At 38.3% G+C, this 23,732-nt stretch overlaps 1 protein-coding gene across 20 annotated transcripts in view; it reads right to left on the bottom strand.

The window, feature by feature from the left end:
* ppfia2 (PTPRF interacting protein alpha 2) overlaps positions 1-23,732 on the bottom strand; it is a 153,989-nt gene that overhangs the window by 38,512 nt on the left and 91,745 nt on the right. For 19 of the 20 annotated variants that reach the window (XR_013653586.1, XM_078941848.1, XM_078941849.1 and 16 more), the window contains 3 exons: positions 5,093-5,194; positions 720-884; positions 397-471 (listed from right to left, as the gene is read on the bottom strand). Coding sequence is in view for 19 of the 20 variants with exons in the window: in XM_078941848.1 (XP_078797974.1) it covers positions 397-471; positions 720-884; positions 5,093-5,194 (342 nt within the window). In the remaining variant the exon portion in view is untranslated. Of the gene's footprint in view, positions 1-396; positions 472-719; positions 885-5,092; positions 5,195-8,141; positions 8,209-23,732 lie in introns of those variants that run through there. The other variant, XM_078941862.1, reaches the window with a different exon arrangement.

The following is a 23,732-nucleotide window of genomic DNA, read 5'->3' as shown; positions in this document are numbered from 1 at the left end:
GTAAGCGTGTAAACAGGGAACTCTAGGCAACGGAGAGAGGAAGGGCGGGCGGGGTTACCCAGAGGTGAGTTTCTTATGAACTCCTACCGCTCTGCAGAAACTATGTCCTAGAAAATGATTGCTTTAAAAAAAAAAGTATGCTTAATAACTTTGTTAGCTTGGGGATTTTATTTAGCGGTTGGCATAAGAAAGTAGTGGAGGGATTTTCGACATTTTCAGATGTGGTGGAAAGAATCCAGGGCTTTTCCAGAATAAAACTTCCTTCAGAATCAGATCATAAATGAAATGGAAAAAAAAACATAGGTTGTGTTTTTTTGTCCCATGGACAAGAAAGCACAGCGGAATATGGCAAGAATTAAAGTCACAGGATGATTTTGTAAATAAAGTTGGCGCTACCTCCTGATTCGCTGCAGTTAGCTCCTCCTCCAAGGCAGAGACTCTCTCCAGTGACACTCGCAGCCTCTCTCTTACCTTAAAACAAAAAGATCACATTTAGTTTGTTTTTCAGAATAAAACCAGGATAAAACCCCAACAATTTCAGAAAAAAAAACAGCAGGAGGAAATTTAACTTATTTTTACTCCATTGTGGTTACTTTTGCTCTTCTGCCTTCATCATCTCCAACATCATGACTCAGTTCAGCAACAGGGCCTGTCTATCACCTTGCAGAGGTTAAAGGTCAAGAGGTTTGGTAGTAAAATAAGACAGGCAGCAGAGTCACCTTCTCATCGAGGGCTTTATGGTGTTCGAACAGGGACTTGAGAGCTTTGAGGACTTCCACCTCACTGGAGACCCCCGATGGAGACTGAGCCTGCCGCTTGACCACCGTCATCCGGAGCGAGCGCTCGTGTCTGGATACCAGGCACTCCAGATGTTCCAGAAGTAACTGGCTCACGACAAAAAATAAATAAACATGAACACACGGCTGGGAAAACACAAAAATATAAAACAAATTGGAAACTTGGAACCAATTATTGAGCCCATAAAGATCAAAGACGGACAGTAAATTTGATTGAAACTCTCCTTTATTCCAATTTACATTAAAACCATTGACTGTATATGAAAACTGGACTGAGTAAGTGTCATCCAAAGAAAATGGTTTACTTCCGGCTTTATCTCTAACCAAATGAAGTGAATTCAGTCACCTTTTTCTCATGATATGGAAGCCGCCAAGTTGGAGCTAGATAACCTCAGTACGCAGCGATTGATCCGAGTCGGTCTGAGTCTACGTTTCTGTGGCAACTACTCTCTCCAATCAGTAGTGAGCTTGTTAGATGTCCACTAAGAGCAGGCTCAAGAGAATCTGCTTTCATCGAAGCACCTGATTGGTCAGTTTATAACTTGAATAACTTGCACTACAGAAAAATGTTTCATGATAAAAATGAGGATTAGTAAAGAATGATAAAAAAAGGTAACAGAGTAAGAATCATTTTTTTGACAATCAGAATGAATAACAGCTGTTTATTTCTCTATAGAAGTTTATGGGATTTTGGCTTATTGCAGCCAGCAAGTACTTCCTGTTTGGAACGCCAGGGGAGAGGGTCCAATCAATCAAGTTTTCCTCCTAAATAATAAATCGCTAATTTATCGTTAACGCAATATCAAGCTGTGCAATATGGATATCGCAAAAGTCGGCAAAAATTGTGATGAATGGTTACCTTAAATGTGCTAAAACAATCTTATGGCAGCTTGAAGTATAAATCCTTTTATACGTTTGACCAATCGGATGGACCCCTTTGATGTTAGATGTTCACCTCCTATGTAGACAAAGGTCATTTGGAGTGCAATTTAAGTTATGTTGACTCTTATTTAGATTAAGCTGTTGTAATCAAATGAAAATGATGTGTTTAGTTGTTTTCCTATTTGTTCATGTAAGTTATATCGTCATCGCAATATTGATCACTAGTAGTCCTGCACAATTAATCTCAAAGTTATCGTTATCACAATTTCAAGCTGTGCAATATCCATATCGCAAAAGTCGGCGAAAATCGCAATAAATGGTAAACCTTAAATGTGCTAAAGAAATCTTATGGAAACTTGAAGTATTTAATGAACTGAATAAAACTCTTTATGCATTAGACCAATCAGATGGAGCCCTTCAAGTTGTTGACCAATCGGATGGAGCTTTTATGTTAAACGTTGGCCTCCTAATTAGACGATGGTCCTTTAGAGAATAATTTAAGGTATTTTGACTATTATTCAAATTTTGCAGTGAAATGGAAATGTTTTTGTTGTTTTTGCTATTTTTTCAAATATCGCAAGTTATATCGTCATCGCAATATTGATCACCAAGATCGCATATCGCCAGTTTTCCTCATATCTACAGCCAAAGATCAAATTACTGACAAAATAAGTTGACACTGGGAAATGCTTGTCTCCTCTTTTATTTTTGGCAGTCTTTATCATTGGAAACACCTCGTGGCTGTAAATACACGGACAGAACAAAAACAATCTCCCTCAAAAGCAATCCTTTCAGCAACAGTGCACTAAAGGATTACACTAATCCCACTTGCTAGATGCCATGTCAAGTCAACTGCAAACAGAAAGCTGCAAAATGAGAATAAAGATCAAACGAGCAAGAAGTGAAGGAGACATAAAGCTTTAGCTGACTTCTAGGTCACACCACTCCAGCAGGTTTTTGAGGAATCATTAGAAATTGTTTGATTGTATTTGAAAGATGGTGATGGTTGGAGGGTAGAATTCACATTTATATCGCTACAAATGCAAAAGTAATGGTTGATCTAAACCCTAGTGCAGGACAGTCCAGTGCCTGGGATTTTAATGCAATTTCTACACCTGCTCATTTTTTTACTTTCCAAATATGACATTTGCCAAAGTCTAAGTGTAATAAATATGAACATTTTATTAGGGATGTCTTGATTTGATTAAATCATTAGAAATTGAGGCTAATAAACCATTTACATGGATGCTATATCGAGATCAGTGATTGGAAATTTATTTTATTCGTACAATGATCAGTGCTTTATATTTCAAGCTTATTATACATAAATCCTCAAGTAAAAGTCTGCAGATCGAACACAGTTCACCAAGATGCTTCCAGAGTTGGACTTCTGGGTTCAATATTTCGTTTGATAATTGTTTAAGTCTGACAGCAAGGGTCTCGTTGTTGTTTTTAATGCCAAAAACAATCGAGGAAACTGTATCAGGTTTTGTTGCTTTTTGATGAGAATGGCTCCTGGGCTGCCGACAGAGCGACTGCAATGAGATGGCTGTTAAGGGACCGTCTACAAATCGCCAACTTTGGGGGGGGGGGGGGAATAGTAAAAAAAAAAAGAAAAAGAAATCTATAATGTCACAAAAACAACTATATAGAATGATATAAGCTAATCACTAATACTCATGTTTATGCTTCAACAATGACTTTAAAAGAAAGTAATACATTTTTTATGGAGATATGAATCACATCTTAATAAAATACTTCAATAGTTTGGAAGATCCTAAAACTACATTCACCAAACTTTATTAGTTAACAGTTAACTATTTTTACTTGATTGTTCAAACTACTTCACAAAAGTGCTCTGTTTAGGAGTTAAATGATAAAAGAAGTTGAATAATATAGAAATTGGGGACAATAGAGATCTGGTTATTTTTTCGAATGCGTTACAAAAGTATTGGATCAGGACTCTGTATCAGCAGATACTCAAAATCAAAAAGACTCGGAATCTGATCAGGGCCACAGAGATCAGATCAGGACATGCCTACGTTTTCTAAATTACCTTTGTTCTGATGAAGACAACTTGGAGAATTAAAAAAAAAAGGAAATTTAAGCTTTTCAGCTTTTCAAATGACATATGGTTCAAACGCAATGCTTTGGAGGAAGACCAGATAGCAAGATGGCACCTGACATCATTGAACAGAAGGGGAAAATATACAACTTACCCCAACCCGAACCCAAAATGTTTAAAATTATTAAAAAAAAAAATCTTTTATTAGAACTTAAGAAAGGGGAAAACCCCTAACTGTTAGGGTTTGTAGTTTAAATAAAGTTTTTTGATGGGATATGGGGGGGGGATTTCCGGTTCCAGTTCTGGAAGTTGATGTGTGCATCTTCTTGATGCACTGTGGTCAATATTCGCCAATCTGGTGAGCATCGATACACACTGTTTTTTCTCGAAGGGACTTCTGGGAAATTTTACTGGAGCACTGGATTTTGAAATTGTAGATTTGGACACCAGTTCTTATTTCAGACACATCGTTCATTTTTAACAATAAAAAAATGACAGTTTAGGTTTTGTGAAATCCGAAGTGTAGAATTTGTGTTTCAAGTATTTGCATCAGTCAAAAGAGGATTTCATTCATTTTGACATGGGATTGCGTTCACCTGCAGCTGTATTTTCACCTTCACTGCAGAAAGGAGTGCAGGAGAAGTTATTCTCCTGTGGAAAAAGTGTTGGTGTGGCTCTGCAGCTCATGTCTGCTGCACCCAAACAAAACCAACGGCGCTGCATCAGAAATGGAGAGATTTTCCTGCTCGCCTGTTCAGAACAAACAGAATAATTGCCTTCTGTAAATATTTTTCTATCCTTTTTCTTAATTTCCTAGCCTTCCTTTCTTTCACCTGAGTTGGTTTAAATCTGCACCAGCGCCACCGACTGTCCGAACACGCCTGTCTTTACTTAATTATGGACGATAAACGCGGCCTAATTAAAGTCCGCCTGTGAGAGCTCATTGGAGGATCTGAGGTGATAACGAAGTGAAAATGAATCTTTTCTTTGGACTTTTTTCATCCTCTTTTTCTCCGCCAGCACAGCCATCATGTAGCTACACATAACTTAATCACAGCGAGGACAGAAAACAGTCTTATCTGTCTACAGCAGATTGTGAAACAAAATAAAAAAAAGCTAAATTAAGGTTTTTTTAAATTTATTTATAAAACATGTTTGGGCTGAACAAAAGCTGACTGATCCACTAGGATGTTTTTCTTCTTCTATCTGAATCCGTTTGATTCGACTCATCAGGACATCTATGCTGTTCGGACTCAGCATGGAAACCAAATGAGGCCGCCTCTTCTGTAGCGCCCCTGCATGGAAGCAGGAAGTGAATGGAAACGTTTCAGGAATGTTCTTCATCTACCCTGGTGTTGTTCCTCTCGGCTTTGAGCTCGGAGATCTCCTCCTCTTTCTCCAGCAGCTGCTCCCTGCAGGCGTTCAGCTCCTTGGTCAGTGCAGCAAACTCCTGCGCAATAAAAGAGAAAAACACGAGGAAGACAGGTCAGGATCCCGGTCAGAGGCCCTGTGGTCCCCCCCAGGTGAAACTGATGCAACGGCAAACACAGCAGGATTACATCATTGCATTTTCTCTGTGCGCTCACAACAAGCGAAGGCAAATACATGAAAGTTTGACACCTTTGTTCAAAAGTTCATGAGAGTATTTAAAGAAAAGCTCGAAGGTATGGAGTTAGATTTGTTGCAAAAGTATTGTCCGTCCGTAGGAAAGAAAAAAAATAATTCACTGAGGAGATAAGATGAAATTTCATCAGAAATTTTTAGAACAAATTTGTTTTGTTTTGTTGTAATGTCATGAGGAAATTCATCAAATACCATATTTCAAAAAATTTCAACATTTTGTCTTGTCATATAGAATCTTTTTTTCTCCTCCTAGTATGAATATCATAGATTTGATCAGCTGGCCCAAGCAGAGCACCGATTGGCTGACAGTGAAAGGCTGCTGATTGGTCGATTTATTGAGTAGCAAAAGAATTGTTTTGTAAATTGGATTTAGTCATGTAGATCAATGTGTTTCACACACGGTCAAAACAGTATTACAGACGTACAATTCCTTTTGTATTGATAAACAGACACACACATCTCGTATTTAAAAGTACAAAACAAGGGAAGCGATTCTGTAGCAAAATTAAAAATAAAAGTCAAAACCAGAAATGCTTTTTCGTTTTCAAAATGAAGCTGCATTTTTGAACTCAAAATTAAAATGAAAAAGCCAAAATGCTTTTTCATTTTCGTCTTTAACACTGCTTATTCTGTCACTTATTTAAAATGATTATGAAAATGGTATTTGACATTTCATTTTCAAAAAGCTCTTAAATGTGTGATTAGCCCGCACGGAGTGCTAACCCTTCTTCATAGTCATTGAAAAAAGCACTGACTGCACGGATTTAAAAAATATGAGCGAGCAGGCCCTTAATAATAATCAGAACACTAATAAAAGGACATTTGGAAGATACGTGTTGGTCCGACCAGCAAACGTTTAGCATGGCGAAATCTGCTTGAGCTGTTCATGCTCCAGCTGTCCAGCGCATAAAAGCCCATTTAGGAGATAATATCCTGCAGCTTTGCGCTAATTTTGCAATAAGCATCTTGGATGTAAATTTGTGGGAATTACATCAGCCTTTATTTTGTCCAGACACCACTGGAAACACATATTCATATGAGGATTTAGAGTTTCTCAGATCTGCGTAGCAGCACTTCTGCCTTTGGCGATCCGGCTGCCGGTCCGAAGACAAAGCTAGTCCTGGGGGAAATTTCGAAGAATTGGAAAAAGAGGACCGCCAAAGGTGGAAATGCTGCTACGTAGTCCTGAGAAGCTGTGTATGATCATCAGGAATGCACAAACGTCACAAAGCCCTCTCCTCTGCTGCTAGCACAAAGCAAGACTGCTCCTAGCATGTGTCTCTTAGCAGCCGGACACACAGAGATTGCACTGACGTCATCGCCCCGCCTCCCCTCTGGAAATGTTCAATCGAATTGAATCATGCGGCACTATTTTAATTATGACACAGAATAAGCGGTTTTTACGTAGGAAATGAAAAAGCATTTTGAAGTATTGATTTTTCATTTTAATTTTGAGTCATTTGATGCAGTTACATTCTGAAAATGAAAAAGCATTTCTGTTAATCCATTTTAATTGTCAACTTAGACATTTCTAAATGAGTTTTGCTACACATTTACCAGAGAACTTTTTGAAAAATAAAATGTCAAATGCCATTTTCTTATACATTTTAATTAAGTGACAGAATAAGCAGTGTTGAAGTAGAAAAGGAAAAAGCATTTTTGGTTATGACTTTTATTTTTAATTAAGCAACAGAATCGCTTCCATACAAAACCTCTTTATGGACACACAATGCAACAACTTCCTTTATAGGTGGTATTTAAAGACCCACTTTGATCATCTTTTGCTCCGTGCCTACAATCCTGCCCACAACTTAGAGGCAAATTTCTAATAAACTCCAGCTGCTCTGCAGAAACTATTACAGTTTTTTTATTTTGAATAAAAACAGGATCATTATTAAAAGACCTGGGATTTTTATTCCACAGCTGCTGCCTGCAGCTCTTCCAGAAGATCCCCCATCCAACCAGTACCATGAACATCACTGGTCCTGGATGTGACCCTGCTTTTCTCCTGGTTCACATTAAGTTAATCATCAAATATTTAAAGGCCCACCAAGTAGAAAAACACACAAAATATCACAAAATTCCCTCTTTTGTTTATTTAAGTGTGATATCAAACTGTAGGTGGTAAGCTATTATGGAAACACAGCAAATCAATATATAAAAAAAAGATTTAAAAGGCTTATTTTGCATCTATGTGCAGACATTTAGGTTGCATCAGCAAAAACATATGTTTTAGCAGAAATCTGTGCAGAGATGGGGTTTTGAGTAAAAACTGCTCAAAAATGACTCATTTTGATTCATTTGCCCCCATTAACTACTTTGATCAAGCTCAGACTTTGCGAACAAGGAAGAAAAAGTCTGCTTAGAATAACAGCTTTGCCTGACTCACCTTAAGAACAAGATTAACGCTGAAGATTAAAAACAACACAGCAGGGATTCATCAATAATTAATGGTAATCCATACAAGTTTGAAGGTTTTTCTTTCCCAACCAACTGCCGGAGAAACAACATAAACGGATACACGTTTACGAGTGATCTGAGTACACAATAAAAGTCTGCGCTCGAACTGCCCTTCGGGGTTCCCAGACAATAACTCAGAGCTGCAGACAAACTCCAGGGAGCAGAGAGGCTCTACATCTCAAAGACAGCAGCTCAACAAATCCTCCGAGTGTTTAGGGTCACAAAGCCCCACGCACCAGAACGAATGAACATTCGGCTGATCAAAAACCGTCAAGAAAAATGACTTTCTCACCAAAACAATCAATAAAACACACCTTAAAAGATGTAGGGGAGACCAGGGGACCGTTTTGACTCAAGCCTTTATGTTGAATTTGAATAAAATCAGCAAAATGTTTGATTAAAATCAATTTAAATCAGTGAAAACAACAACAAAAAAGAGCTTTTTATTTTAATTTGATGGAGTTACATGCTGGAGGCCACTGCAGGTGTTTGCAGTTCAAGTTGATTGCAATCCTGTGCAATAACACCACCAACCTCTGAGTGCAGGTAGGGAGAATAGAGTGAAGATTCCCATCCAAAAACTCCTCAGTTCTAGTGTGAATCAACTCCTCTAACCACAGACTGGAATGAGTCCGACAGTTCGTATCGGGAAGTCAATTAGGTCGATTGATAAAATTCAATCAAATGAAAGATTTAAAAATGCATTGGAACCTACAATAAATAACATTTCTTATATTTTTTGCACACATTGTAATAAAAAAAAAAATTCCTGACCTTAATAAAGAAAAAATATGCCAAATGTTAAATTTTACAGATGTCTTTGTTACATTTATTTAGCATCTTTTATTCGTAATCACTTAAAATAGTTGAGCTGCATTATGGGTAGAGTTGTGTGGGCATGTTGTGCAGCAACAAATGCTGATCATGTTTTAATTAGTGTTTACAGCAGGAATCTTGATGAAATATCTCTTTTCTTATCTGAACTCTTTGCAGCAGTGAATCTTCAGCACTGGTGCCGCCTCTTCAGGCCGTTCCCACCAGTCAACCGCCGAACGCCACAAATCCACACAAACCCCGCGAGTCAAGGGTTAAACTGTCAGAACAAATGTGCTTATTATGTACGGCGCAGACCTGCTTCCTTAATGACTAGTTTATCCAAAGAGAAAGCTAAGGTCAGCGAAGACTGAAGACGTCACCATGGCAACAAGAAATAAGGCTGGGTGGGTGTCAGCACGGGTGTCTTCTCTGCAGAGTTGACCTACAATGTCGCAGCAGAAGGTTTTAGGGGGAAAAGTACACGGCTTATTTTATTGTTTTGCAATTTCAAAAAACAAGGGGAAAAAATGACAAGAGATATAATTTAAATTGATAGGAAAATTTAATAAATGCCCTCTTCTTAACATTATAAAAGCTCCAAATTATAAATAGACATGTTTGCACTTATCGATGAAGTTCACAATGCTAAAACCAAATCTTAAGAGAGTAGAAATACCCTAAATAATTGCTAAATAATAATCAATGATTTTATCAAAAGCAAAAAAATTGTAGTTTCAGGAAACACGTCTTAGTGACTAGAATTTATTTTTTACAATAAGAATTCCTGGTAAGACTTTTTTTTTAACCAAATTGGTAGTTTTTTTTTTAGCGTCTTAAAGACTTTTTTTTCATTTGAAGGATTTTTTTTATAGATTTTATAGGAGGTCCGTTATTCAAGTATGACAGAGTATTAGAGCCAACATAAAATAAATAAATAAATTCCTTTAGAAGGAAGGAATTATGAGATGTAATTTAAAATTATATATAAAATACGAAACTAATGTCATAAATTATGATAACAAATTCATACATTTATGAGAACACAGTAGTAAATTTATAAGAAAAAAGGCGTAATTTTACAAAACTAAAGTAATGAACGTATGAGCAAAAATACATAATTTTATTAGAACAAAGTAGCAAATTTATAAGAAAATAATCGTAATTTAAAAAAACTATAGTCATAAAGTCATGAGAAAAAAAATGTAATTTTATGGCAACAAAGTTGTAAATTTATACGAAAAAAAACATCATTTATGAAACTAAATTCATAATTTCTAAGAAAAAAATTGTAATTTTATGAGAACCAAGTTGTACATTTCTGAAAAAAAGTTGTACTTTTATGGTAATAGAGTTGTTAAATTATAAGTCATAATTGAACAGGGGAAAAGCTGTGCTTTTTGAAAATACAGCTATGTGTAAGCCTCCATCCACAGTACATGCAGACTGAATCCGTCGATGCAGCCATTTTTTAATCAAAGGAATCTATGTGCCATGATGCATTTGGACCTCTATGCCGGCGACGGCGTAAACGGCTCGCCCGCCGAACATCCAAGTCTCTTGGGTCAGGAATCTTCTAAAGAGGTCCAGTTTCCTGCATAATTCTATTCTATGTTATAATAAAACAATGTTGACTTTAAAATTCTCTCAGCGCTCTACGTCTACTATATTGATACAGCATTTTTTAATGTTTAGATTTTTCTTAGTAAAACAGCCTTTTGAGTTGTTATTTTATGACTTCAATCACTTAATTCTCAAATTGTTAATTATAAAATGATAACTCTATTAACATAATTTTGTAGATATTTTTCTTATACATTTACAACTTTATTTTTTTAAACTTTTTTTAACCTTTTTTATCAAAAGTTTATGACTTTCTTCTTATTAAGTTACGGCTTTTTTCTCATAATTTCGAACTTAATTCCCATAAGTTTTAAACTTTTTTGTCATGAGGTTCCAACCTTATTCTCATATATTTTTGATTTCTTGTTTTTGTTTTTTTTCCCACTGCACATTAGGTTCTTGGTTTCCTTAACCATCCAAACCTGGGAAGGCGTTACGCGGCCGCAACAGACTTTATTCTCATAAAGTTATTTATTTATTTTTTTGGTGGCGCTTATACTCTGTTGCATTGCAGTACACACGCATCAAATTCCCAAAGGAATCGTCATCATTTCATGTCATTCCTGCTTCCATGAGTGGCTACAGATGCCACTTTTTAAGCATCTCTGCTTTATTTTTTAATGTGGTTTTCTGTGCTGCATGTTGTGCAAAAAAAAAAAAAAAAAAAAGAAATCAGCCACCCTCATGGTCACACGCCTTGCTGCAAATTGCACAATTTGCTTTAGTTCTTTTTGGACCCAAGAATCAGTAGTTGGTTCTCCGACAGCAACCACTTAGGCTAGAGAATGCAGCGCGTTTCTCTCTACAGCTCGCCATTAAAGCAGGCCGATCTTTCCTACTGGAGGCCAGTTAAAGAGAAGCCTGCGACCTCCGGGGGCGGGCAGATGTTCCCCACACTGCCTCTTCCCAAAGGCCAGCCTGTCAGGACAGCTGACAGATTGTGAGCTCCTCTGAAACAACATTTCACTTTCAGTTTTGGCGCCTGGACACCACAGTAAAAAAAAAAAAAGATGATAACTTTCTACCATAAACTGCAAAAACAATCTACCAAATAAAAGCATTTTCCATCTTCATCCCCAGCCGTTCCTCAAGTTTTATGGCACAACTTCCTTTTATATTGCGAGTCAGCCACTATTCTTGTTTACAATTCCATTACAGAGGGACACTGCATCACTTTGTACTGGAGCTACAGACAATATCAATATCTCAGTAATGAAATTCAAATGAGGAAAAACTTAAAACACATGTCTAACCACACTTGCTAACAGTTTATCTCAGCTGCAACGTCTAAATCTGCATTTGTTTTTTGTTTTTTTACATTTGCTTTTAAGGAGAACTTCTAGCAAACTCCTTCTGAGTGCACCTCATCTGAAAAATAATTCAATAAAAAAAAGAGGCTGAAGAAAGGGGGATTACCTGTTGACCACAAAAGGAGAGACGGAGAAAGTAAACAAAGGGGGGAAAATGCAAGTGTGACGCAGCGCACTCAGGGCTTCACCTCAGCTGTGGTTCAGCAGCTCAGACAAAGCAAACTCATCCAGAATGACGGGCCGAAAAAGCCACTCAGGGTAAATGAGGAGGGTGATGAGCACACCTGCAGCCATGGCTGATGTGGCTTTAATTGGGTTAAAGAGTGTTTATAACCTGTTTTTGTGGCATTTCTCTGATGATGGGGCACATAAATAAAGAAAACCAAGCTCAAAATTTCATTTCTTAGTATTTCTTTATTCAAATTGTTGTGAATCAGGACCAGATGAAAAAATGCAGTTTGAAATAGATTGTATTTGTGACGTGAAAATAAGCTGGGCGGGGTCACAGGCTCTTTGCTTTGGATCTCCGTTGGTTAGTTAGTTTACATCATCTCCGTTTCATCTCTGGTCCGTCACCCTCCGCCCTAACTCTCAGAGGAGTGGTTTGTTCTGCCACCCCCGTGTTAAGTAGTTAGTCCTGCTCTGTTCAATCATCCAAAGCTTAAGCGGTCAGCCTCCATGCCCTCTCTCTTTCCTTTCTGAGTTCTTGTAAAATACATTTTTGTCATAAATGAAGTTAAGCTTCTGCACTGCTGGTTTTATCTGCAGTGTTAACGGTCGTTATCGCACAGGCATGTCACCTTAAAGTGTTTTTTTTTCCTTGTTTAACCGGACCCGTTTCCTGTTTCTCCGTCTTTTTGCCATGACATTATTGAGTCAACAGACTGGAACTCCTGCGTAAGGCTTCGCATAGCATTCCAGAGAGACGGATGACAGACGCAGACGTGACGGAGGGGATGTGAGCATTCAGACTCATCACTGAACGTTCTATTTTCTTGTGTCCACAAAACGGAAGACGGACCAGTGGAAATCAGCCTTCAGAGAAGATGCAGCACAGACATTGACGGAAACTAATGACGGCAAATATAAGTACATTTTGTTTTTGTGCGGTTGTTTTCCAGTGGAAATCAGCCGTATGGATCTAGTCGTGACCTACGTCAATTTCCAACTACATTCTTTCATCCGTTCTTGACCCACAATGATTTAAATAAAGAAATATTCAGAAAATACTTGTCCTCCATTATAGGAAAAATGTCACAGGAACATGTTAAAAACACCAAAAACACAATTACCATTGGAGTGAGTCATTAAAGAGTTATTATGGTATTTATTTGTGTTTAATTGTTATTTGTGCAGTAAAATCTGTTAAACTCAAAGCCACTTTGCATTTCACTTACAAGACAGAGCTAAAAGATCCAACAGTAGCTTTTGATTTTTTTTTAAATAAACGTAATATCCTCTGCTTTTGTCACAGCTGCTTCAGCTGAGATGCGGTCGCGTTATTTTATAGCCCATCAAAACCTGCAAAGTATAAATTTCCACTTGGTTGAGCCAGGATTTTTCTCCAATCTTGTTTTACCCATGACCTGCTTGCCCACCATCCCCCTATACTCCCCCCTCCTCATTACCTGCACAAAGTGCCGAGCACTGCAATATGTCAGCAGGAGTGTGCATGAGAATTAATGCTGGTGAGGACGACGTCTCAGGTGAACTCTGGATGAATCCGGCCTTCTTCCCTGAGTGGGCAACTGTCGGCCCAAATGACAGTAAAAGAGACACTTTTATTTATTTTTAATTTTTTAATGGAGGTGAGCCTCTCCGTGAGGAGTCCTGGCTCCAAACGGGCTCTGCCCACATCTCTGGAGAGGACAGGCGTCACCCAGCCATGATGGCGCTGTCATCTCCTCACAGAAAAAGGTGTTGGGGAAGCCTGACACCGGCAGCAAACGCTAGGTCAGTCACAGCCAGAGATGAATTTGCTCCTTTCAAAAGCAGAAGAGCCGGCTCCAGCAGGCTGTTAATAACGCCATCGACTAAAAACACACTGGAGGAGCGTCTTTATGAGCGAGAGGTGCAAACGTGGGAGCGCCGGGTCATAAGAGTTTCAGCTTGATGGAAGGTTTTTAATATTTAAGACGCGGCTAAATTTATCCCCAGACCGGAGCGCTGAGAGAGGGTTTCTAAACAAAACTGCCAGCGTCGACATGAAGGAGTGCTGGACACTCACTGTGTCACCAACCATCCACTGCAGCACAGCAGTTCATGAGAAACTATCTTAACTGTAACCAGAGAAAACATCCAGCAAAACTTTTCACAGAAAAAGTAAAAAAAAAAAAAAAAAAAAGGAAAAAGTTCTTAGAGATTTTTAAGTTAATTTAAAAATTACTTAGTTGGTTTGTTCATTTTGGATAGCAGTAATAAAGCCCCCCCAGAAACAAACAAACAAAAAGAATAATTAAAAACAGAAACATGAATGTATAAGTTTTGTTTAATAAACTATTGTTCTTAAAAGGTGCTAATTTTGTGCATTTTCTATTATAACTCCACAAGAAGCTACTTACATTAAGGCAGCTTCAAAATAAAAGTCTTTATAAGAAAATATTCATAATAGTCGGAAATATGCTTAAAAATACTGAATAACTGACAGAGTTGTTACGTTTTGTGTGTGTGGACAGGTTACATAATAAACCATAAATAGAATTATATTAAACTTTTTAAAAACTTTTAAAATGTTTCTATTTGTACTTAAATCCGGAAAAAAGAAAAACTGTTCTTTAATGCAAAGTCTTTAAATCTGAAGAGAAGTTTATGACTAAACAAATAATCGATTATTTAAGAAACTTAGAAGTTTTCCTGTGTTTAAGATCGTCTCTAGCCTGGAGTTTTATTTACACAAGATAAACAAAACATTAAAAACGATTTCATCATTTGTTTTTTGAGACTTTCGATAGGAGTTTATTCAATGTCTTTTCATGAAGAATTATAACTGACAAAGATCTGGGAAAACTCTAAATCTGCTTATTAAAATTCTTTTTAAGCTTGTCCATTCAAGCCGAACCTAGCATAATGCTAAATGCAAGAACAACCAAAAGAAGAAATAAAGTGGAAAATGTTATTTACTAAACAATATATTTTAGTTTGACACAAAAATGTGAAAACGTTTCCTAAGAAATGATGAGAAACTGACTTTTTATGAACTGAGAGTTCCGTATTTAAGAGTGAAAAAGTCAACATTTAGAAGAAGAAGCTTCTAGGAAGTGTCTGTCGGGGAACCACTTAGTGGATTCACCGTAATGTCAGGAAACCGTGGGGAAAGTGATTTTACTATGTGAGTGTGGGTTCTTTCAACCCCCAACAACAGCGCCAGACTAAACCTCCGGCTACCATCACGTCCGACACTCAGGAGCAGCAGAGACCTCCAGGAATGCCAGGCTAAGCTCAGCGAACCCGTTTCCTCGCCTTTAATTATTCAGAATGCCACATCTTCCATGCAGTGAGTTATCGGTGTAACGGCATGTTGCAGCAGCTTCCAGTCGACTCAGGAGCGGCAGGTTTGTCTCACGTCTGTCCGAAAAAGCACTGAGGACCTCAACTATCTCTGCTGACACTTCTGCTGTGGCTGAGTGTCCTGCAGGAGCCTCCAGAGAGCTGAACAATCATTAATATTCCAGCATTTGTGCACTTCCTTCTTATCCTCCAGAGAAAAAAGGTGAAGAGTAAACCCGTCCAAACGTCTGAGGCTCTTCAGCTAAGGATTGAGCACAGATGCAGAGTCCATCTGGGCCATTTTGACATTGTGAAAGGCTTTAATGTTGCTCCCCCCCCCAAAAAAAAAAATGATCTAAAAAACTTTTAACATTAAAAATAACTATAATTGTAAAAGTTTGAGAACAATCCTTTAAAAATTAGTCTAGCAGAGTTTGATAGTTTGCTGTAAATGAATAAATGTGCAAACATGAAGCAAAAAAAAGTGTCTTTTTTAAATCAAGAAAGTTGCAGTCATGAGAGTTTTACCTCTAATTTTGCTCTCAATTTGCCAATTATTAAATTTGAGCATCATTTTCATGATATGAACAGTAAATCTAAAATCACTATCTACTATTAAAAAAACTCATCCTAAACTTTTCTTTCTTGCATTCTTCAAAATGGACTGAAAAATACTCGACATGTTGTATTCAGCTTTGTTTATCCATTGAGCAAAAAGTGCTGAAGCTGTAATTTTATATGAACTATACATTTTACCTCTTTACAACTATCTTCTCTCATTGGCTAATTTGGTGAAAGAACACTTTTGAACGTCGCCCGCACAGTATTTCTGTAGTTTTTTGTGAGTTAATGCTTTAATTGTGGTAGAAAAAATAATAACTCAATAGATAAGGTAAGGACAAACGTAAATCCACATACTGTCATGAAATGCCTATATTGTTGTAGTTTTATGTTTTCATTAGTGTGGCAAGCTGTGACTTCTCCTGGATGCCCTCCCCTCCTCTGGGGTCTCCTGTGAGAGTCACAGCTGCAATCTATTTCTCATTAAACTCCTAGATAAGGTGGGTCTTTCTCGTCTTCAGTGTCTGAGCGTCTTTGAACCTTCTCCGTTTTCCGTTCTGTTCATTCTGGTTATTAAAACCTTTGCTAATTCAAGAACCCGTGCCTTATCCTTCCTGCTCCGTTTTCCGTTCTGTTGGCCAAACCGTCAAACATACATGTTTAAAAGAATGAGTGAAGAGTAAAAGCTGGAACTTCTGTGATGTAAGTGTGTTTTATTAGGGGAAACCCCAAAATATTAAACAATTATTTACTTTTTGAAGTTAAATCTTACTTCATTTTTTCTCCTCAAATGAATGTCTTTATGTGACAGGAAACTCAGCCCTGAAGTATCTGTGATAAGAATAAATATCCATCCATCCACCAAGGGTGCAGCAGGTTATGAGTTGTCCGGCCCACAGACGGTCGTAGGTAAGATGACTTTAAGAGGAGCAGAGGTGTGTCTTGTAGTTCCCTTGAGGTTCAACAGACGTCATGAAATTGCCATGGTGTGCGTGTATCATAAAGTATTTTTAAAGATAATATAAGTTACACGCCCTTATGACGTACGGGTATTGGGTGTCCTACGATATTCTTATTCCACACTCTAGGCTTTAGTAAGCTGTGAGTACTGACCCCCTTTGGACCTTGTGCAAATGATGCACGCATGCGGTGTGCACATGATACGTAAGTGCACGCAGGCTGCACTTATCACCTGAACACCATTAATGGACTCCTTGCGCAGGATTTGGTGCAGTGGAAAAATGGAACACCCCTGCGTCTCACCCTTACTTTACCCTCAAGTGTTGGATAACCATTCACCGTGACCTTTCACCCACAACCTGCATGTAGAAAAAGATGTGCATGAACATCTTTACTACTCACAGAGCGGTCTATGACCTTGGTATTTTCTGCGGGCCACCAGCCTACTCCACACCGCAAACAGCCCGCAAACAGCCCATATCCACCCCTAAAGGCAATTGTGACTAAGGCTTTAGGTTGATTTTCTTAGACAAATTGGGATTGATTAGTGTCTTCTCAACTGTCCACAGTGAAGAGCGAAACTGTCAAATTTCAGCATCAATCCATTCAAAGTGAATGGGAGGGATGAACGACCAAGCCACAGACAAAGAGATTCCTCCCTCACACAGACTATTCACAAACAAGTGGATTTGTACTTCTGAACTTCAAAGAGACTGAAGGGTTCTTGAATGAAGTGGCTGCTGGCACTTTTCCAGCAAATTCTCCTCATAGAGAAATTCATCTAGAATGCTAGTTCTTTAACATTGCAGTTTCACTTAAAAGCCCTATTTTTTTTCTCTTAAATGATGCTAACCTGTACCATGTTACGAACATGTTCTTAAGTTACTTTTAAACGTCGTAAATAAAGTCTGACTGACTGACGGACTTACTTCTGACTGTTTAGTCTCGCTTAATGCGCCTTATAGTTCGGTGTGCCTCATATATGAAACAACTTGAAAAGTATACGACGGTGCATCTATACTGTAGTACAGAAAGTGGAGTATTTCAGTCGACATTGTTTTAAGTATCAGTAGTTTTCACTCAGTTTGCTTAGAGTTAAGTCATCAAGTCATAAATAAAGTGGAGTATTTATTTTTATTTTGCAGAAATCTATTTTTTGCGATCAAACTCAACATACTGCCGCATCCTGGATGTGTGTTTTTATCCTGTCCATGATCTGGAGGAGTAACTTTATGTGAAGCTGAAAGTGAGCTTAAAGTACAGTATTGCAGTGATCCTAACATGACACATTATGTTCCAGTATGTTCTGTGAGGCGCAGTGATAAATTGATGCCACTGCATTGCATGCTGCTGCAGGGCTTCCACTAAAAAGGTCAGGGAGGGGGAGCTTTATTATCCAGCCAGAATGCGTTTTTTCTCTGTTACCCACTTGTAATGTTCTGTCACACTCTTCTCATTTAGTCCCAGTAATATCAGGCATCCATGAATGCAGCAGAGGGGCATATCTCTGAAACAAGAATCCCCCGAAATGCCAGACCATCCATCATTTTTCTCCAAACTGGGAAAAACGCTTCAAAACATCCTTTTTTTTTTTTTTGCAGGGACGGAAACAGCAACAACAGACTCTTGGCTGTTTAACTGAGCCTGTTTCAGCAGGAGAAAATGATTCACATGGCTGGAGACCGTGTCCCCTCTCACTCAAGCTGGGCCGTGTAATAGGATTACTGTTGATGGAGGGGGCTGCAGCTAATCAAAAACCCTCACAATACTTTAACTTACATAAAAGGTATAGCCTCGTCACACTACTCCTTCACTCACATTTGCTTTCTTCTAGGGATTAAAGCTCATTATGCTCATGTTTTTTGGGGTTTGGAATAAAAAAATATATAACAATATCAGAAAAAATAGGAAAATGTGACACATGCAGAAAGATATATCAATACCTTCATCATATAAAATGCTGAAGGTGTTACATCTGCATATTTTTCTCATATTATAAGCATTAATTTATTCATTTTCTTGCTTACTTTGGGTTCCAGATAAGGGAAGAGTTATTAACTACAATACAGCTGCTTCCAACTATAGATGTTGTAATGTCAAAGGGTAGAAAACACTAATAAAAAAGCTTTCCACTGGGGCTGAAATGACTTATTCAGCAGTAATGCTGCATAGCAGCATTTCTTTTAAGGTGGAATGCACAGAAACATTGAAAACATGGACGGTTGCGAGTCTCAAAATGGTTTAAGGTACAGAAAATCTATGAAAAAGTTGGCCTCAATGTATTGGCAATTTTTCTTGATACTTAAATGATTCACTTTCTGATGAGCACTTGCCCCCATTACTTCATCAGATCAGGAATTAAAGCCTAAATTGCAGCTACTCAACATAAAGAGCAAGGTGGGGTTAACCCTTGAACTCTTTGGCTGTTTCTGCCATAAAACTAAATACACGCTCTCTGATCTACTGAAAATCTTTGACCGTTCACACAGTCAACGTGAATCAACTGACTTGCATTGAATGTATAAACACTTCACTACTCTAAAGTGTTGTATAGCAGTGCAAGACTGCTTTTCTGCACGTCACAATCTGCTGGAATGACGGAAAATGCGCAAGCAGCTGAGGAGTTACAGTAATCGAAAGAATATCAACACCGGGGCTAAAGCTCTGGTGTTAAAAAGGGCAACAGCCAGCCAGTAAATCTGGGACCTCCTGTTGTTTTTCCAGAAATCCTGTCTCATCTGCTCATTGATCACCTGGATCAGGTATGTTTGGCCAATAAGGAGCTTCTATGACAGGTGGGTTGGAGAACATGCAGGACACCGAGGCCTGGAATTGGACACCCCTGTATTTGTTACAATTGAGAGCAATGTAGAGGAGTAAGGACCGAGATGAGATTTGAATCACCGACTCACAGTTTGGGACTGTTATCCAAGTGAGACACTCGGAGTGGGTTCTGGCGAGATGCCGCGTTTGATTACCGTAGACACAAAGGGCGGACACCAGAGCATTGATGGTTTGATCCCCATCCCCTTTAGATAACATTTGAAGCAACCAACTTCATCAAACGGTGTTTGAAAGGATAACAGCTTTTTAAGTGAATGAAGAAGCAAACAAGATGCTTCCCCGAAACAAAGCTGGTCACATGAGCTGAGCCAAAGGGAGCAGGGGGACCACTATCAGACGACCAGTTTAAACACAATAGACATCAAATTGGATCATTTCTTTTCTCTTGACCGCTTGACATTTCCTTTGGCTCTCTTGCTGTGTGCAGTAAGTGTTTTGTCTGTAATGGAGGCTTAGGAGCCATTTCTAATCCACAGGGAATTCTGAACCCAATGATTGGACTGGAGTTTCATCCATCGCAGATCCTTGAAAGGATAGAATGCAGCAAGGATTACATCCAAAAATCCCTGGAAAGACGGCACAGTGGGGCCGAACCAGAAGACACTGCCCATGAGCACAGTTTTATAACACCGGGGGGTCAGAACTAAGGGGTTTTAAGTGCTCCAGTGTTTGTGTTTCTGCAGGAGATAAAAACATGTTAACACCCACCCATTAACATTTACAGGCGTTTATGAGACCAAGGAGGCGTCAAGGTGCTCATATAATTTCTGATGCCAGTCTTCTATAAAACATGCTAACTTGGTGTATTAGTCATCTGAGGCATAACCAAAGCTAAATGGTTTGTAAATATTAAAGCACATGAATTAACGATTTGACTGGAGGTTGGCTTTTGAAAGCAGCAAAAGAACATTTTAGCGCTAAACTATGAGATGTTTTAGAACTCAATTAGTAAAAAATAAATAAAATAAATATAATGTTCTAACTTTTATAGTTTTTTTTTTAATTTTCTATTTAAAATGATTTTTCTATCAGAACTCTTTGGGGTTTTTGCACGTAATCTGATCCCATCCAGTTCTGTAGAAAAGAACATTGTAAACATTTAAATGATAAGTTGCATATACTTGTACAGCGCTTCTCTACCTTCCTCAAAGGCCCAAAGCACTTTACAGTCACAGTCATAGTCCCAATCACACACTGATGGCGGCTCCGGTGCCAAACACTGGCCCCAGCCTTCCACCAGAGGCACGGAGGGGTTCAGTGTCTTGCCCAAGGACACTTCGACACATGGGCGGGAATCGAACCTGCAATATTTCCACTTTAATTTTGAGTATGATCTTCATAGACCTCCATAGGCAAATAAATTTGAATTTCCATTAATATTTTTTTGTGCTGTTGTGTTGTCAACACATGCAACTATGTAAAGAATTAAGCATTTTAAAAGAGTATTTCATTTGTTCAGGTATGGATTTTCGTAGTGTTCCCTTAATTCTTTTTTTGAGCAGTGTACATAGAACATCCTGACAAGAGTGACCCCTGTTAGTTTTGAAGGTGGATGGCCACTGGCTAACAGCAGGTCACCATTTTAAACAAAACATCATCTCCTCCCAGCTCGGCTCTTGTTATCCCCTCATCATCTGAGTTTCCGCTGTGCAGGCGGCGTTATCGCTCTCCTCCAGCCCTCAGTCCTCCACACTGTTACAAACCAGTTTCCACATGAAATAAATGAAGCAGAACCAAAATCACAGTCCAGAACACGAGGGGAGATGGTATTCAAGGCCCCAATCGGCTGTCGATAAGAGCTGGTTTGATTGAGAATCTGACTCAGGAAAAATGTTCATATTGTCACCAAACTCAGTCTAACACCTATGAATTACCTCTTCTATAGCAGTAAAGTCTGCTCATAAATAAACAAGTCTTTTTACATGTTATGAAGCGTTTCTGATAGCCAATTTAGACAAATATAGATACAGCCTGTCTATTCTGAGTTGAAAACCACAGAGGAGGATGCATCTCTGCAGGAAAACACTGAAAGTCAAATGGCTTCTGGCACTTTTCAAAGCGAATTACTGTTGAAGGCCTGGTGCTGTGAATGTCTGGCATTTTAGAAAAGGTCTACAGCATTAAAGAGATCACCTGAGAGTCACTCTGCATTCAGTCAGAGAGCACACGCCGATCCAAAACATTACTCTCCATTGTATCCAAATTAACAGCTCTTCTGTCCGATTAAAAGTTCACACAGCTGGATGTTTGCTGTGTGCCTTTTTTGTTTTGTTTTGTTTTCCTTCCATGCAATTCAGCAGTTTGGGAAAACACTCGCCTGTCTGTCACATATGAAATCTTTTAAACAATTCAAAAAAATCCCAGCGGTCGAGTGTTTTCTATTATAAACAGCAAAGTAAATGCTATGAAAACCCACTTTGCATCATGTGGTCAGTTAAAAATCAAAAGAGATTTCCTGACATTAAAGCTTTACTATGAAAGACAACATCCCAAATTTTACTTAGTACTTAGTTGGCTTCTACAAAGCCTGTTTAAAACAATAAATAATAAAATCTTTTTGAATTTAGCACAATACACGTTTGACACTTTCAAAGAAGACCTAATGGTATGCAGTAAGAATTTACCGATGCACTTTCCCAACAAATAGATTCAATGGTGTAACATACAATTCGGGTTTAAAACCGTAAATTTTGGCATTCCAAGTAAATATACCACATATTATGTTAATGTATGGCACAGCAGCAAGATTTTAAGCTATAAAACTAAGGTTTTGTTAAACGAAATCATCTCAAGTATCTCAAAAAGCTAGTAATTTACAGCATTTGTTGCTTTAATTTGAAATTATATATTTTTTTGCTTGATGATGGTTTGTTGGAGCAGGAGAGAAGACTCACACTCTTAGAAAAACATTGACCGAGGGGGAAGTGATGACAGCACAAACGGAGGCGTTTGTCCTTCGGAGGCTAATGGCGCTCAACTCCTTGGTGGCTCCATTTGCCAAATGTTTTACTTTGCCTGGAGCCCGGGGCTCATTTTATTTGTGGCATTTATCACACTTGAGCACAAAGCCGTACACAGATCCGAATGTTTACTTTTAAGATCCCAGCCATATAGAAAGGGTTTCTGTAACTTTTATTTTTAAGCCGTTTTGTATAAAAGGAAATACTAGAGGGAAATAAATTGGAGCAACTTCAAATCCAATCAATTGAAATTGAGAAAATACATGTATAGTGTATGTTTTTTTTAAGTCACAGTGGAATATAAGCAGGTAAGAATGAATCAAAGCTTCAGCACGAGATCCTAAAAGCCAGACAATCAAAAAGCTAAAGAGCAAAATGTTTGCATGAACACGGCTACACATTTTTCTCTCATTAACATGCTGCAGTTTTAAAAAGAGAAAGTTTCTTTATTTGTAAAGTTTTGAACCAAGTTTTATGACTTTTCCCTCACAAAGCCAGGCAATCAAAAACTCATTTGGTTTAAACACGTTATTACAAACCCATGCTTTCAGATTACTGCTCTTGGGTTCACAAAGGATGCTGCAGTACTGAGTCACATGATCAGAAGGAGAAATAAAAGAGAACACAAACAGATTTGACTTTACTAAGAATAGCCTAAACTGTGACTTTCATGAGACTCAAACAAAAGAAAGAATGGGAACTTTTCCAAATCAATTTAATATGGAAAATATAAATGTACCTGTGATGCTCAGGGGATACATACATAAACACGCTCCATTTTCCAGCCTTATATTAGACCTGAGTACTGGAAGCAAAGTGCTTCTTAACTAAGAGGGTCACATCAGGGTTAAAGTAAGACTGAGCTCATGCAGAGTTGATATACGTTGGAGGGACGAATCTGAATTGAAACAGGAAGAACAGAACTGATATAAGCCGCTGGAACCCACTACTTTCATGAGATATATCACACTTCCTCTGCACTACAACTGCAATCATTTGGAGCAAAAGAAACTGCAAGTCAGCAAACTGACAGTTTGCAAACCAGCATAATTGTACAAAAGTTCCCTGTTGTCCCTCTGCAGCATTGTTCAAAGCACAGGCACTACAACACCACAGCCCTGCTCTGCCGTTTGCCTGTTCTCACAGACGCTTTGGAAAATCCATGCACAGATCCTGAATGTATCTTTGAGAAGTTTTGATCCAAAAAGACAACTGAAAGACGGAAGAAAAAGCTCTCTTCTACCTCACACATCTCCTTTACTGCTAATCCAAAGTTTACACTGCAATAAAAATGGCTTTAGTGAGCCCTAGTTTCTTTTTTCTTTTCATTGGGTACAATGAAATTCCC

The sequence above is a fragment of the Oryzias latipes genome, chromosome 23, assembly GCF_053564925.1.
Source record: "Oryzias latipes strain Hd-rR chromosome 23, Olatipes_Hd-rR_3.1".
Lineage (NCBI taxonomy): Eukaryota > Metazoa > Chordata > Actinopteri > Beloniformes > Adrianichthyidae > Oryzias > Oryzias latipes.
This window is presented reverse-complemented; position numbering and strand designations above follow the sequence as displayed.